The sequence below is a fragment of the Acanthochromis polyacanthus genome, chromosome 7 (assembly GCF_021347895.1).
Source record: "Acanthochromis polyacanthus isolate Apoly-LR-REF ecotype Palm Island chromosome 7, KAUST_Apoly_ChrSc, whole genome shotgun sequence".
NCBI classification, from domain to species: Eukaryota; Metazoa; Chordata; class Actinopteri; family Pomacentridae; genus Acanthochromis; species Acanthochromis polyacanthus.
The window spans coordinates 1012572-1027914 of record NC_067119.1 but is presented as its reverse complement, the minus strand read 5'-3'; the positions used below and the strand labels follow the sequence as shown (position 1 = coordinate 1027914).

The following is a 15343-nucleotide window of genomic DNA, read 5'->3' as shown; positions in this document are numbered from 1 at the left end:
TCCAAGCTGGAAACCAGAACCTTCATGGAGTCTCAAACTGTTTCCATCTGTTGCTTTTATTCTCATCTTCAGCATCTGCATGAAAATAAGTTCCATGAAAATGTCAGGAAAAGAATCTTTAGCGCACAGACGTTTTCAAAGGATGAACCATAGATTAAAGCTGCAGTACTTCTAACAGCCAGCAGGAGGTGACTCTACCAGACAATGATCCGACTTCTCACCTGATCGGTTTCCCTCAGGAACCATTTACCTGTTAATGTTTCAAACAGAAATACACAAACCAACAAGTGACAGATCTGTTGATCGGAACCCAGGATCTTTTGGTCTAAAGTCTGGATGTGTTGGTCTAAAGGCAGGATCTGTTGGTCTAAAGTCAGGATGTGTTGGTCTAAAGGCAGGATGTGTTGGTCTAAAGGCAGGATCTGTTGGTCTAAAGTCAGGATGTGTTGGTCTAAAGGCAGGATGTGTTGGTCTAAAGTCAGGATGTGTTGGTCTAAAGGCAGGATGTGTTGGTCTAAAGTCAGGATGTGTTGGTCTAAAGTCAGGATCTGTTGGTCTAAAGTCAGGATCTGTTGGTCTAAAGTCAGGATCTGTTGGTCTAAAGTCAGGATGTGTTGGTCTAAAGGCAGGATGTGTTGGTCTAAAGTCAGGATCTGTTGGTCTAAAGTCAGGATCTGTTGGTCTAAAGTCAGGATGTGTTGGTCTAAAGTCAGGATCTGTTGGTCTAAAGTCAGGATCTGTTGGTCTAAAGTCAGGATTTGTTTTTCTAAAGTCAGGATGTGTTGGTCTAAAGTCAGGATCTGTTGTCTTTTCCGGGGACCTCTTGGTCTTTGAAGAGGACTCGGTGATCTTTATTTGGGTTTTCTTGGCCATGACTCAGGATGAATTAGTCTTCATTACAGACTTGTTGATCTTCACTAAGAACTTTGCGACGTTCACTTGAAACTCAACTAAACCTGACTTAATTGAGGATCTGTTAGTCTTAAGTCAGTATTTGTTAATCATGCCTCGGAACACCGTTGGCCTTTACTGAGGACTCCTGATCTTTAAATGGGTTTTATTGGTCTTGACTCAGGATTAGTTGGCCTTGAAGACTTATTCATCTTGAGGATTTGTTGATCCTGACTAAGGACTGGGATGCTCAATTGAAACTCAACCTAATTTAACTCAGGATGATTCCTGAATCCTGACTCTGGAACAGTTGAACTGGACTGAGGATCTGTTTAACGTTTAGTTGGGACTCGTTGGTTCTGAGTAAGGATTTGTTGGTCTTTGCATGACTTGTTGATCTTAACTAGGAATTAGTTGGTCTTGAATTTGTACTTCCTCTGAAATTATTGGTCTTAATAGATGATTTATTAATCTTGACTTAGGAATTCTTGGTCTTGACTTAAGATTTGTTTTTTTTTTACTTGGGATTTGTTGGTTCTGAGTCAGGATTGCTTGGTCTTAACTGAGGACTTGTTGGCTTTGAGTCAGAATCTTTCATGGTTTTGTTGGTCTTGACTGATGATTTATTGATCTTGAGGATTTGTTAATCTTACTCATGGTTTTTGTAATCTTTACTTGAAACTCAGTTTAACTAAACTAAAGATCTGTTTGTCTTGACTTGGGACTTGTTGGCTTTGAGTAAGGATTTGTTGGTTGGATTGAGGACTTGAAGATTCCAAATTGGAGGAAGTTCACGTTTTATAAACAGTTCATGGTTTGATGGAACTGTTTTTTTCCTCTTCAGACAGTAAACACTGTAACAGAATGAATTAGATCAGGTAAAAAATACAGACTTCTGATGTGGACATTGTTTGTATTTTATTAATTACAGTTAATACGTAAATTAGATTAATTGTTTTTAGTAAACTAACAGCTTTGGGGAGGTGACAGTGAGTGTTTTTAAAGCCAGATTCTAAACGGTGAGGGTTGAGCTGCTGTGAAGTCTTTGAAGAGTTCAGCTGCCGGCTTTCTGCTGTTAATGGATTCACCACATGCTGCTGGAGTTTCCTCTGAATGGAGACACACTGAGAGCTTTTCATTACTGCTGCTGCTCCCTGAGGACCTCCAGCTTCCTTTGCTCTAAATCTGGTTCGGTCGTTTTCAGCCTCGGCTCCTTCAGGTCCGGTTTAAACTCAGTCTAATCTGATGGAAGGTTCACAGTGAGGTCAGGATCTTCAGGTTTAACTTCCTTCAGGACACATTATGTTTGATCACTTTCAGAAGTTCTGATGGATCCTGAAGCTGATGGCTGGACTTAATGTTTAAAAAGTTTAAAGGAAGCCAGGATCAGTTATCAGAGCTACTGCAGCACGAGGAGCCATGTTCTGAAATACCTGAATATGTTTTAGGATCAGAAATGTTCTTCTAACAACTGAAACTAGAAACACTGAAACTATGATCTGAGATATGAACACACGACTGACTCACAGTTTGTTGGTTTTTACCTTCAACCTGATCATGGAACTTCTTGGTTTTGGTTGAAGATGTGTTGATCAGTAGTCAGTTGGTCTTCAGTCAGGATTAGTTGGTCTGGATTCAGGACTAGTTAGTCTTGGAACTTGTTGGTTTTGACTCTGGATTTGTTGTCTACTTGGGCATTTTGAGAATTTGTTGGTTGTGATGGATGAGTTGTTGATGTGGACTCAGGATTTCTTGGTCTTTACTAAGGACTAGCTGATCTTTATTTGGAACTAGTTGGTCTTGATTAAGGATTTGTTAATCCTGACTCAACAACTGTTGGTCTTGGCTCAGAATTTGTTGGCGTTGTCCACTTGGAACTAGTTGGTCTTAACGGAGGATTATTTGGTTTGGGGTCAGGATTTGTTTGTTTAACTCTGGATTTTAGGTCTTGATTGAGGATTTGTTGTTTTAACGTGTTGGTCTTTACTTGGGACTCGTCTGTCTTGACAAATGATAAGTTTCTCTGTAAGAAAATCTTGCGAACAGTTTCCTTCTTAAGTTTCATTTTTTCCAGCAGCCTTGTTGCAAACGTTATTTTTACGTTAAGCAGTGAGCAGCAGATGTTCCCTGATGGAACGATCAATACGAATTCAGAGGGAAGATTAAACAGAAAACGCAAAAACAGATAGATTTGTCAGTTTGTTCTTTTTACTTTTATTATTATTAAAATATGAAAAAGTTTCACACCGATGAGCTGAAAGGAGCTCGAACCTGTGACGTCAACAACACGTTCAACATGCCGAGTCTCCAAGTCACAACGCCGAGTGATGTCACCGTAATGATGCGTACAAAGAGAATAATTCAGATTTCAGGGTTCATCACCCAAGAGTCTGTTCAGTTCATCACCTGACCCCTGTAATGGCTGCCGAATGGAGGAAGTGATGTCACCTGACTGCTGGATGGAGGAAGTGATGTCACATGAGCATCAGTAAAAGTCCTGGTTGTAGTCTGTGGCCTCCATCAGCTGCTTCATCTCAGACACACTGTTGGCCAAGTAGGACGACAGCTCCTCTGACAGACAGACAGGTAGACAGACATGGTGAGACAGGTAGGAGTATTTTAAAGACATATTTCCTGTCTACAGGTCTGAACAGGTGTGTTCGTCTCACCTGCTTCCAGGACTCCCAGGACGGCGGAGGCGGAGACTGATCCCAGGCTGTTGTGAGCTGTGCAGTGATAGGTTCCTGAGTCTCCAGGCTCCGCCCCTTCGATCTGCAGCCAACTGGACAGCTCGAATTTAAGAGGCCCGCCCCGCGACTGGGAGAGCCAATCAGAAATCAGTTAGTGTCTCTGCGGTGGGACTCGGGGGTCTTAATAAAATGTTGCACTGCCCCTTTAAAAGAGGGGCTACAGGCTCAGGTGTGTCCTACCTGGACAGAGATGTGGGGGTCGTCTCCAGGCAGGACGACATCTCGTCCCTCCTTCCTCCACTCGACCAGCGCCATTGGAAATGCAAAGACCTCACAGAGGAACACCAGACTGCTGCCTGACCCGTTCACCTGGTTCTGAGGAGGAACCTTGATGACCGGAACTGGAGGACAGGTGAGACAGACAGGTGAGACAGGCAGGTGAGACAGGCAGGTGAGACAGACAGGTGAGATAGAGAAAAGTTATTTTTGACATTTCTTGTCATTTTAAACAACAATTGTGGAATTTGGGACATTTTTTAAAATCATTTTGGACGTTTTTAGATTTTCTAACAATCTTTGAGACTTTTCTTTTAATCATATCGGACAAATTAATAAATTTGGACCGTTTCTTTCATATTTAGGAGAAAGTTTCAGTCATTTGTGGCACGATTTACTAATTCTAGACAAGGTTTTGTCATTTTAAACGGGTTTTGGACAATTTTCTTGTAATTTAAGACAAGTCACTTTGAAATGAGGCCGTCTGAGGTCAGATTTACCTGAAAGGGGGTCAGTGTGGAGACTAAACCACAGACTGTATATAAAGATGGACGTAGCATCTGGCTCCAAAAATGAAGCCCACCCAGAAGTGTCAAAAACTTGCAATATCACGCCGTCCTCTAGGGTTGGCTCCAAAAAGCTTTTTCTCCATAGACCCCAATTCATTTTTGGAAAAAATAAAATTTGATAGACTGATGTTCTACAGCTCAGGATTTTTTCCTGTTAGTTTTCATGGTCAAAGTGAGAGATCAGGTGGCCGATCTTAAAATAAATCAATACTGAATTTTAAATAAATCGTTAAAGTTGGCGGAGCCAGGGGGCGTGGCTATACTTGATAGACAGCCACATAGACTGGTCCTTCCCCTAGTCGCTCTCCGGTCCAGCCTGACGCTTTTTACGTCACTGGCTCCAAAAAGTCCAAAACGGCGACCAGGAAGTAGCAAAATCCGGGCTTCATTTTCTCGGTGTTGAAACCAACGGGTGACGTCACGGTTAGTTCACGCCTGGACTAAACTAGACAGACAGGAAACATCCAGTGATCCCAGACAGAAGCAGCAGATCACAGAGCCCGGTCTGATCCGTGTTAATGTTTTCCTGCTCTGAGATCAGATCTGGATCATTGAACTGAAAGAAGACGTCCAAATATGACAGCAAACACCTGAAAGTTCTGATCACCTCACCGCTAGCACTTTAAAGCTAACAGGAAGTAAAGCTAACGAACCGACTCTATAGTACTTTCAGCTGGGTCTAAACTGGGCCGAACTGGATCTAACTGGTTTAAACTGGGTCCAACTGGTCTCTGTTGTGGTTCCAGGTCCCTGATGGGTTCGAGGCCTTGAGGACTCACTGATGACGTTTTCAGACGTCTGACATGGAGACGCACTGAGCGCGCTCAGTAACCAGCAGCAGAGAATGTGGATGTTTGTCACAGCGGGACAGAAGCTGCTGGACAAACAGAAGAACCTGGTTCTAGCTGGAACATCTGCCGTGGTCCTCTGGTTCATCAGTCAGCTGTCAGACATTGATTATGATCCACTGATCATGAAGATTTCAGCTTCTTCTGTCAAGTTTTACTGTCAGAGAAACCAGACGTGAAAATGTTCTGGTTTCTTTCCTCTGACAGTAAAAGTGAGCATCGTTTGGACTCTAAGCGTCCACACTTAGATTCACAGAGAAAGGAAAGGAACTGAAATGAGCTAAAAACGACCAGGATCCTCAGTTTTATCAGCTTAAATCATTTAAACTGATGGATTCATTTAATGTCATCATTTAGCTTCTCTCAGCTCCATTTAAACTGAAAAACATTTTTTTAAAAACAACAACTATGCAGCTTTTTACAGATAAATGACAGAAAACCTGAAATCTGAATTTTTCTTCTTATTTGATCATTTATAATCTAACAGGATTCTACGTGTTGAAGCAGAATCTCACTGTTTTTGTGAGTTTATTTATTTATTTAAACATTAAAAGAACAAATAAAAAGAAACAAACAAACAGATAAACAAACAAAAATTCAGTAAAATTAAAGTCAGAAACCGTTTTATTGATGGAAGATGATGTTTAATTATCTGGAGTTTCACTGGAACCTTTATTATTTATGTTTGTTTGTTTGTTTGTCTGCAGCAGCTCTACAGGTGAGTCCAGATGTGTCCAGGTGTTCCTACCTGTCCTACAGGGGCTCCTCTCTCTGCTCTCCAGGTCCGGTTTGGAGAACGCGACCTCCCGGAACCGACACATGTTCATGTAGGTGGTTCCATCCGACCCGCAGACCGGCTGCTGCTCCTCACACACACACACCGCCTCCTCCTCCTCCTCCTCCTCCGGTCCCGGTGCTCCTCCAGCGGGTCGCCGCTCCGCCTCACACCGCAGCCCGGAGCCGCAGAGCCCGTAGAACCGGCTCCGGTCTCCCGGGTCGCAGGCTTGTCCCTCCAGGTTTCCACACTCCAGACAGCAGCCGCAGGGGTCTGGGACCAGACCGGCCCGGCAGCCGCGGGTCTCCGGGCACAGGTCCGGCTCGCACGGTCCGCAGCGCTCCGCCGCTCCGGTCCAGTTCCCTCCGCCGAGCTCCTCGTCCAGCCGGTCGTAGTCCAGCAGCGACGGCTGGCCGGGGGAGGAGGCGCTGAGGGCGGGCAGCCTGCTGGGGAGCGCCCGGCACCTCTGGAGGTTCACACAGACCAGAACCAGAACCAGAACCCGCATCTTTCCCGGGACTCTGGGTCCGAACACACCGACGGGGAGCCGACCGGGAAGAACCGGGTCAGTGTCCGGGAAGGAGCCGCGAATCCACCGAAAGTTTAAACCCGAACCTTACATTCCGGTCCGGAACCAGAACCAGCAGTCAGACAGAGCCAGACCTGATCCAGAACCAGAACCAGCCGTTAACCCGAGCAGGGCCAGACTGAGCGGCCAACAGCTGATCACACACGAGCCCATCTGTCAAGCCCTTCACAATAAGACTCCGCTGCCCACTGCCCTTCACAATAAAAGCCTGGAGCTGTATGACAAAGTAAAGAAGTACTTTTACTGCAGTAGTTACTGTACTTTAGTCCTGAAACTTCAGACTTTTACTTCAATTTTCTGCTAAAATACTTTGATTCAGTTTAAAGAGAGAAAAATAATTTAAACTATTTATTAAGTGGAGAGTCTGATCTATTTATTTATTATAGTGTTTATATAACTCTTATTTATAATATTACACTCATTTCCTCCTTTAGGAAACAGAACATTTCTATTTAATTAACGTTATTTGATTTTAAACTGTTTTAAATAATATTAAAATAAAACATTATATTTCTGTTAAACTGTTATTTAATTTTTTTAATGATAACCTCAATCATTTACAACTAAAGTTAAGATTTTATAGAATTGAAATGAAAATCCAACAAATAACATGTTTTATTTATTAGTGTTTATTTTAAATCACTTGTTGACAGATAATTGTGTTCTTGTTGTGTTTAATGTCAGAAATAAATCAGTTTATTGATTCTGTTTATTATTAATATTCTTCAGCTGCTTCAGGTTTTATTTTGAAAAGCTTGGGTTCTGGTTCCTCTCTCGGTGAGTCCAATCTGACGGTCTGAAGTTAAGCTGGACCCTTCAGGAGGTTTCTTTGGTTCTGTTTGTTTTACTGGTTCTGTTTTTCGGTTCTGTTTTGTCTGATCGTGTTCTGGTTCTGACTGGTTCTTTTGTTTAGATTGTTCCTGGTTCTTTTTTTTGTTTACATATTTTGTTGTTGTTGTTTGGTTGTTGTTTTTTGCTGGTTCTGTTTTGTTTGTTTGTTTTTAACATATTTTGTTGTTGTTGTTTGCTGGTTCTGGTTCCGTTTTATTTATTTTCATCTGTTTGGATCTGTGTGTTTTGTGCTTTTTAATGGTTCTGTTTTCTCAGGTTCTGTTTTATAGTTTGGTTTTCTGGTTTTATTTTGTAATCATATTTTCCAGTCCAGCTTCTGGTTCTGTTTATTGGTTCTGGTCCTGATTTGTTTTATTTGTTAGTTTTTTTTTTAACTTTTGTTTGCTTCTTTTTTTCCTGGTTCTGTTGTAAAGTTTGGTTTTCTGGTTTCATTTTATTTACCTTCACTTTCTGGTTCTGGTCCAGTTTACTGGTTCTATGTTCTGGTTCTGTTTGTTGGTTCTGTGTTCTGGTTCCTGTGTTCTGGTTCTATGTTCTGGTTCTATGTTCTGGTTTTATGTTCTGGTTCCTGTGTTCTGGTTCTGTGTTCTGGTTCTATGTTCTGGTTTTATGTTCTGGTTCTATGTTCTGGTTCCTGTGTTCTGGTTCTGTGTTCTGGTTCCTGTGTTCTGGTTCTTGTGTTCTGGTTCCTGTGTTCTGGTTCTATGTTCTGGTTCTGTGTTCTGGTTCTGTGTTCTGGTTCCTGTGTTCTGGTTCTGTGTTCTGGTTCCTGTGTTCTGGTTCTTGTGTTCTGGTTATTGTGTTCTGGTTCCTGTGTTCTGGTTCTATGTTCTGGTTCTATGTTCTGGTTCCTGTGTTCTGGTTCCTGTGTTCTGGTTCTGTGTTCTGGTTTTATGTTCTGGTTCTGTGTTCTGGTTCTATGTTCTGGTTTTATGTTCTGGTTTTATGTTCTGGTTCTATGTTCTGGTTCTATGTTCTGGTTTTATGTTCTGGTTCCTGTGTTCTGGTTCTGTGTTCTGGTTCCTGTGTTCTGGTTCTATGTTCTGGTTCTGTGTTCTGCTGCTGTGTCTTTAAACGTTCCGCCTCCTCAGACAGGAATAGTTGTGTAATTGAGGGTTTGTGGGGCTGCGGTTCTGCTCAGTTATTTTCTGTCGTTAGAACGCGTCTGGACAGGTTCTGTTTGCCGTCGGTTCCACCTGGGAACAGACAGAACCTTCAGCTGTCGATGGTTCATGATCAGTTATCGTCTTTCGATGAGTTTTAATGAATCTGTTCAACAAAAACATGAACTGAAAGTTTACAGCGATAAAATAAAGAAATATTTCCTGATTATCAGCTTCAGATTAAACATGAAAAAGACAATAATACTTCAGATTTCAAACTAAACTTCTCTGATTTCTGGATTTACAGCTTTTATTGAATTAGTTCTTCAGTTTCTGTGTTGAATTAGAGCTCCAGAAATATTAAAGATAAAATGTTCCTTAAATACCACTCAGCTGGTTTTAAATCGTTAATAAAGTTTCTCTGTTTGTGTCAGTTTCTGAGACCTCTGAACATCTAGACCTCTGTGAACATCTAGACCTCTGAACATCTAGACCTCTGTGAACACCTAGACCTCTGAACATCTAGACCTCTATGAACACCTAGACCTCTGAACATCTAGACCTCTATGAACACCTAGACCTCTATGAACACCTAGACCTCTGTGAACATCTAGACCTCTGTGAACATCTAGACCTCTGAACATCTAGACCTCTATGAACACCTAGACCTCTGTGAACATCTAGACCTCTGTGAACACCTAGACCTCTGTGAACACCTAGACCTCTGTGAACATCTAGACCTCTGTGAACATCTAGACCTCTGTGAACATCTAGACCTCTGTGAACACCTAGACCTCTGTGAACACCTAGACCTCTGTGAACACCTAGACCTCTGTGAACATCTAGACCTCTATGAACATCTAGACCTCTATGAACATCTAGACCTCTATGAACATCTAGACCTCTATGAACACCTAGACCTCTGTGAACACCTAGACCTCTGTGAACACCTAGACCTCTGTGAACATCTAGACCTCTGTGAACACCTAGACCTCTGTGAACACCTAGACCTCTGTGAACACCTAGACCTCTGTGAACACCTAGACCTCTGTGAACATCTAGACCTCTATGAACATCTAGACCTCTATGAACACCTAGACCTCTATGAACATCTAGACCTCTATGAACACCTAGACCTCTGTGAACACCTAGACCTCTGTGAACACCTAGACCTCTGTGAACATCTAGACCTCTATGAACATCTAGACCTCTGTGAACATCTAGACCTCTGTGAACATCTAGACCTCTATGAACACCTAGACCTCTATGACCACCTAGACCTCTATGAACACCTAGACCTCTATGAACACCTCGACCTCTATGAACATCTAGACCTCTATGAACACCTAGACCTCTATGAACACCTCGACCTCTATGAACACCTAGACCTCTGTGAACACCTAGACCTCTGTGAACATCTAGACTTCCATGAACTCCAGGGTCTGGTTCCTACCAATGAGTCCACATCAACATTTAGTCTAAACATCTAAAAACTGGAACCTTGTCTGGTCAAACTGTAACTCATCAGATTCTACTGATGTTGGAGCCTCAATTGTTGGAGAAATGTGGACAAAAGACTGGATTTTAGTAGAAACATGGATCCATCCATAGATAAACACTAAAAGGGAACTTCATGGAGACACTAGACCAGCCTGGATTGGACATTTTCTACTTCTTCCATCTTCAAGGATCAATAATTATTCCTTGTTTCTATTCTGGACAGTTCTGATTCATTCTAGACCTTGGTTAAACAGATTATGAGGACTGATGATGGAGCTGAAAAATAACTTTAGTTTAACCCTCGTGTCGTCCTGTGGGTCAAACTGACCCGTTTTAATGTTTAAGATGTTTGAGAAAAAAAATTCACAGTGGAACTTCTGATGTCCACATTTTCAACATTTTTTGGGAAATATCTGAACATTTTGGTAAAAAAGTGTAATAAAAAATGTTTCTTTAAGAACATTGACATACAATCAACCAAAATCCAGCAAAATTTTTATGTCAATGTTCTTAAAGAAAATATTAGAAGTTTCACTGAGGATTTTTTGGATTTCTTTGAAGATTTTTACTCATTTTTAAAAATATATTTACAAGAATTTTCTTGCCAAGTTTGGTGGATTTTCTTCCTGAAGATTTTGCAAATTGTCATAAATCTGAGGAATTTTTTTGCTGAATGTTTGGATTTTTTTTGGACAAAGAAACAATATTCTTTGATGCGCATAAATGAGGACAACAGGAGGGTTAAAGTAAATACTGAGTCAAATCATCTTTGGTGAAATGAACTGAAATAATTACAGGAACCTTCTGGAGACACAACTCCAGCCTGGATCAGAGGTTCTTCACGTCCATTAATTAAACCGTGTTCTCTGAGATAGAACCTCTTCTGTTGGGTAGTTTGGTTCATTTATACAATGTCTTCACAGGCTTTTATTTTGAAGGTCTGAAAACATGAAAGCATTTTACAGAATTTATAATAATCGATTACTGATCATCTGAACGATGTGAAGCTTCTGTTCTCCAGTCAGTTTCTGAGTCCGATCTTTTCTGCAGGAACCACATCGTTCAGGTCCAGGTGTGAGGTCATGTGATCTCCAGGTGGGAGGTCATGTGATCTCCAGGTGGGAGGTCATGTGATCTCCAGGTGGGAGGTCACGACCCCCCATCCTCCCTGGAGCAGGTCTTGGACACGAACAGACAGTTGTAGTTCCACAGCAGCAGCAGCAGGAGCAGGAAGCAGAGCAGCAGGACCACCAGCAGGGGGCGGCAGCGAGACGGAGGGGAGGACCAGGGGAGGCCCAGGGGGGGAGGGAGGGGAGGAGCAGGAGGAGGAGAGGAGAAGCAGCAATGGAGCCACCAGCACAAACCCTTCAATCCAGAAGGCTGGAGGTCCAAGCTGCTCTGAGACGAAGACATCTGGAGGTTCTGGAGGTTCTGGAGGTTCTTGAGGTTCTGGAGGTTCTGGAAGTTCTGGAAGTTCTGAGGCCACAGAGTGAATGTGAGGAGACGTGAGAACCACAAACATTGGAGATGTTCCGCTGTGGGAGCTTTAGGAACACAAATACGGAAGTTACAGCTTTAAGAAATTAAAAAATAATGTCAGAACTACGTTTAAACCACAAAATAACCTCAGAGAAACAAAGCTATGTTCTGGTTGTGTTTAATTGTGTTTGTTTTGGAACCGTCAGACCTGTTAGAACCTCATCAGAACCCTCAGTAGCAGTTTAGAACCAATCTTCATCACCTCATGAGGAACTTCAACATTCTCTCATGGTGCTGGTTCTGCTGTCCTCCTCCTAGAACCCTACAGAACCTTAGAACTCCTACAGAACCCTAAAACTCCGACACACCATCATCAGTGATCCCTTAAAGAACCTCAGAAGAACACCCAGAACCTCCTCCAGGTTCAAATTCAGATCTTCCTCCTCCTCCTCTTCCTCACAGCTCAACAAATAACAGGAGGTTACCACGGCAACCGGCCAAAGGTCTCCAGGGTTACCGTGACAACCAGCCAGAGCAGCACATGGACCACACGTTCTAAGACTACCTGGAAGTGGAATTTCAGGTTTTTCAGATTAAAAGTTCCTCCTCTGACAGACCTCAGTGCTGTGAGAACCTCCTCAGGTTCTCATCAGTGAAGATGATTGATCACTGATAAACTGATGGATGATCAATAAACCATCTCACTCACCTCTCAGCTCTTCTTCTGTGGTGTCTGCTGCTGCGGCTCCTCTTCTTCTGTGGTGGAGAACAAACACCTGCACCTTCTTCTGCAGCCCGTGGCTCCGCCCACATCCTCCTCAGCCAATCACAGCAGCCGACCAGAGGGTTTGACGACCTTCAGACTGACGGACAACAGAGGGGAGCTAAACTCACATAAAGCCCCCGACACCAAAGATCTGCCCCATAATACCCCAAAACTCCCCCCAACACCACAAATCTGCTGTATTATACCCCAAAGCTCCACCAGACATCACAGATCTGCCCCATAATACCCCAAAACTACCCCCAAACCCCACAGATCTGCCCAGTAATACCCAAAAAGTCTCCCCCAAAAACACTAATCTGCCCCCATTACCCTCAGACTGTCTGAACATTACATAACTGCCCTCCAAAAACACAAAACTACCTCAAAATAAAAAAACACACAACATGGCCAAAATACCCTGAACTCCCCCTGAAACCGGCCCCAGCTGTTCCTGTGTCCTCCAGTCAAACTTCAGAGGCTGAACTGAACTAAAATGTGAAACTAAAACAGAAACTTCAAAGAAGTTTTACTACAAACCAAATTCCTGGAAAACACACCAGAGTGTGACCTCAGAGCTGCCCCGATGGACTACAACTCCCACAACCCTCCACTGTGACCCCAGTCTGACCTCAGAGTCAATATTTACCTCCGCCAGGAGGTTATGTAATCATCGGAGTTTGTTTGTCTGTCTGTCTGTTAACAGCATAACTCAAAAAGTCATGGATGGATTTTCATGGCCCCACCATCTCTCTCAATGGTACAGAGTCCTTCAAAAAAATCCTGGATCCAGACGGTGATCCAGATCACCTCCAAAATCTAATCGATTGTTACTTTTGCTCTTCCAGACATTCTGTAAAAATTTGGTGAAAATCCGTCCATGACTTTTTGAGTTATGCTGTTAACAGACAGACAGGCAGACAGGCAGACAGGCAGACAGGCAGGCAGACAGGCAGACAGGCAGACAGGCAGACAGGCAGACAGACAGGCAGACAGGCAGACAGACAGACAGACAGACAGACAGACAGACAGGCAGACAGACAGGCAGACAGGCAGACAGGCAGACAGGCAGACAGACAGGCAGACAGGCAGACAGACAGACAGACAGACAGACAGACAGACAGGCAGACAGGCAGGCAGACAGGCAGACAGACAGACAGGCAGACAGGCAGACAGGCAGACAGACAGGCAGACAGGCAGACAGGCAGACAGACAGGCAGACAGGCAGACAGGCAGACAGGCAGGCAGACAGGCAGACAGACAGGCAGGCAGACAGACAGGCAGACAGACAGGCAGACAGGCAGACAGGCAGACAGGCAGGCAGACAGGCAGACAGACAGACAGACAGACAGACAGGCAGACAGGCAGACAGGCAGACAGACAGGCAGACAGGCAGACAGACAGGCAGACAGGCAGACAGGCAGGCAGGCAGACAGACAGGCAGACAGGCAGACAGGCAGACAGGCAGACAGACAGGCAGACAGACAGACAGACAGACAGACAGGCAGACAGACAGGCAGACAGGCAGACAGACAGGCAGACAGGCAGACAGGCAGACAGACAGACAGACAGGCAGACAGACAGACAGGCAGACAGGCAGGCAGACAGGCAGACAGGCAGACAGGCAGACAGACAGACAGACAGGCAGACAGACAGGCAGGCAGACAGGCAGACAGGCAGACAGGCAGACAGGCAGGCAGACAGGCAGACAGACAGACAGACAGACAGACAGGCAGGCAGACAGGCAGACAGGCAGACAGACAGACAGGCAGACAGACAGACAGGCAGACAGGCAGACAGGCAGACAGACAGGCAGACAGGCAGACAGGCAGACAGGCAGACAGACAGACAGACAGGCAGACAGGCAGACAGGCAGACAGGCAGACAGACAGGCAGACAGGCAGACAGACAGGCAGACAGGCAGACAGGCAGACAGGCAGACAGGCAGACAGACAGGCAGACAGGCAGGCAGACAGGCAGACAGGCAGACAGGCAGACAGACAGGCAGACAGGCAGACAGGCAGACAGGCAGACAGACAGACAGGCAGACAGACAGGCAGACAGGCAGACAGGCAGACAGACAGACAGACAGACAGACAGACAGACAGACAGACAGACAGACAGGCAGGCAGACAGGCAGACAGGCAGACAGGCAGACAGGCAGACAGACAGACAGACAGGCAGACAGACAGACAGGCAGACAGGCAGACAGACAGACAGACAGACAGACAGACAGGCAGACAGGCAGGCAGACAGGCAGACAGGCAGACAGGCAGACAGGCAGACAGGCAGACAGACAGGCAGACAGACAGGCAGACAGGCAGACAGACAGGCAGACAGACAGGCAGGCAGACAGACAGACAGACAGACAGACAGGCAGACAGGCAGACAGGCAGACAGACAGACAGACAGACAGACAGACAGGCAGACAGACAGACAGACAGACAGACAGGCAGACAGGCAGACAGGCAGACAGACAGGCAGACAGGCAGACAGGCAGACAGACAGACAGACAGGCAGACAGGCAGACAGGCAGACAGGCAGACAGGCAGGCAGACAGGCAGACAGACAGGCAGACAGGCAGACAGACAGACAGGCAGACAGACAGACAGGCAGACAGGCAGACAGGCAGGCAGACAGACAGACAGGCAGACAGGCAGACATGCAGACAGGCAGGCAGACAGGCAGACAGGCAGACAGACAGACAGACAGGCAGACAGACAGACAGACAGACAGGCAGACAGGCAGACAGACAGGCAGACAGGCAGACAGGCAGGCAGACAGGCAGACAGGCAGGCAGACAGGCAGGCAGACAGGCAGACAGACAGGCAGACAGACAGGCAGACAGACAGACAGACAGACAGGCAGACAGACAGGCAGACAGACAGACAGGCAGACAGACAGACAGACAGGCAGACAGGCAGACAGGCAGACAGACAGGCAGACAGGCAGACAGGCAGACAGACAGGCAGACAGGCAGACAGGCAGACAGGCAGACAGACAGACAG

The 15343-nt window shown here is 45.0% G+C and overlaps 2 protein-coding genes across 2 annotated transcripts; both read right to left on the bottom strand.

Annotated features, from left to right (window-relative positions):
• Positions 1 to 3077: 3077 nt before the first annotated feature.
• LOC110969152 (kazal-type serine protease inhibitor domain-containing protein 1-like) lies at positions 3078 to 6818 on the bottom strand. The gene is made up of 4 exons (XM_022219194.2): positions 6023 to 6818; positions 3822 to 3982; positions 3561 to 3708; positions 3078 to 3462 (listed from the first exon to the last, which is right to left on the bottom strand). Exons 1-4 carry the CDS (start codon positions 6555 to 6557, stop codon positions 3377 to 3379), a joined length of 930 nt encoding a protein of 309 aa, XP_022074886.2. The 5' UTR covers positions 6558 to 6818; the 3' UTR covers positions 3078 to 3376.
• Positions 6819 to 11005: 4187 nt separating this feature from the next.
• LOC127534879 (uncharacterized) lies at positions 11006 to 12533 on the bottom strand. The gene is made up of 2 exons (XM_051951222.1): positions 12282 to 12533; positions 11006 to 11637 (listed from the first exon to the last, which is right to left on the bottom strand). Exons 1-2 carry the CDS (start codon positions 12383 to 12385, stop codon positions 11220 to 11222), a joined length of 522 nt encoding a protein of 173 aa, XP_051807182.1. The 5' UTR covers positions 12386 to 12533; the 3' UTR covers positions 11006 to 11219.
• Positions 12534 to 15343: the final 2810 nt, after the last annotated feature.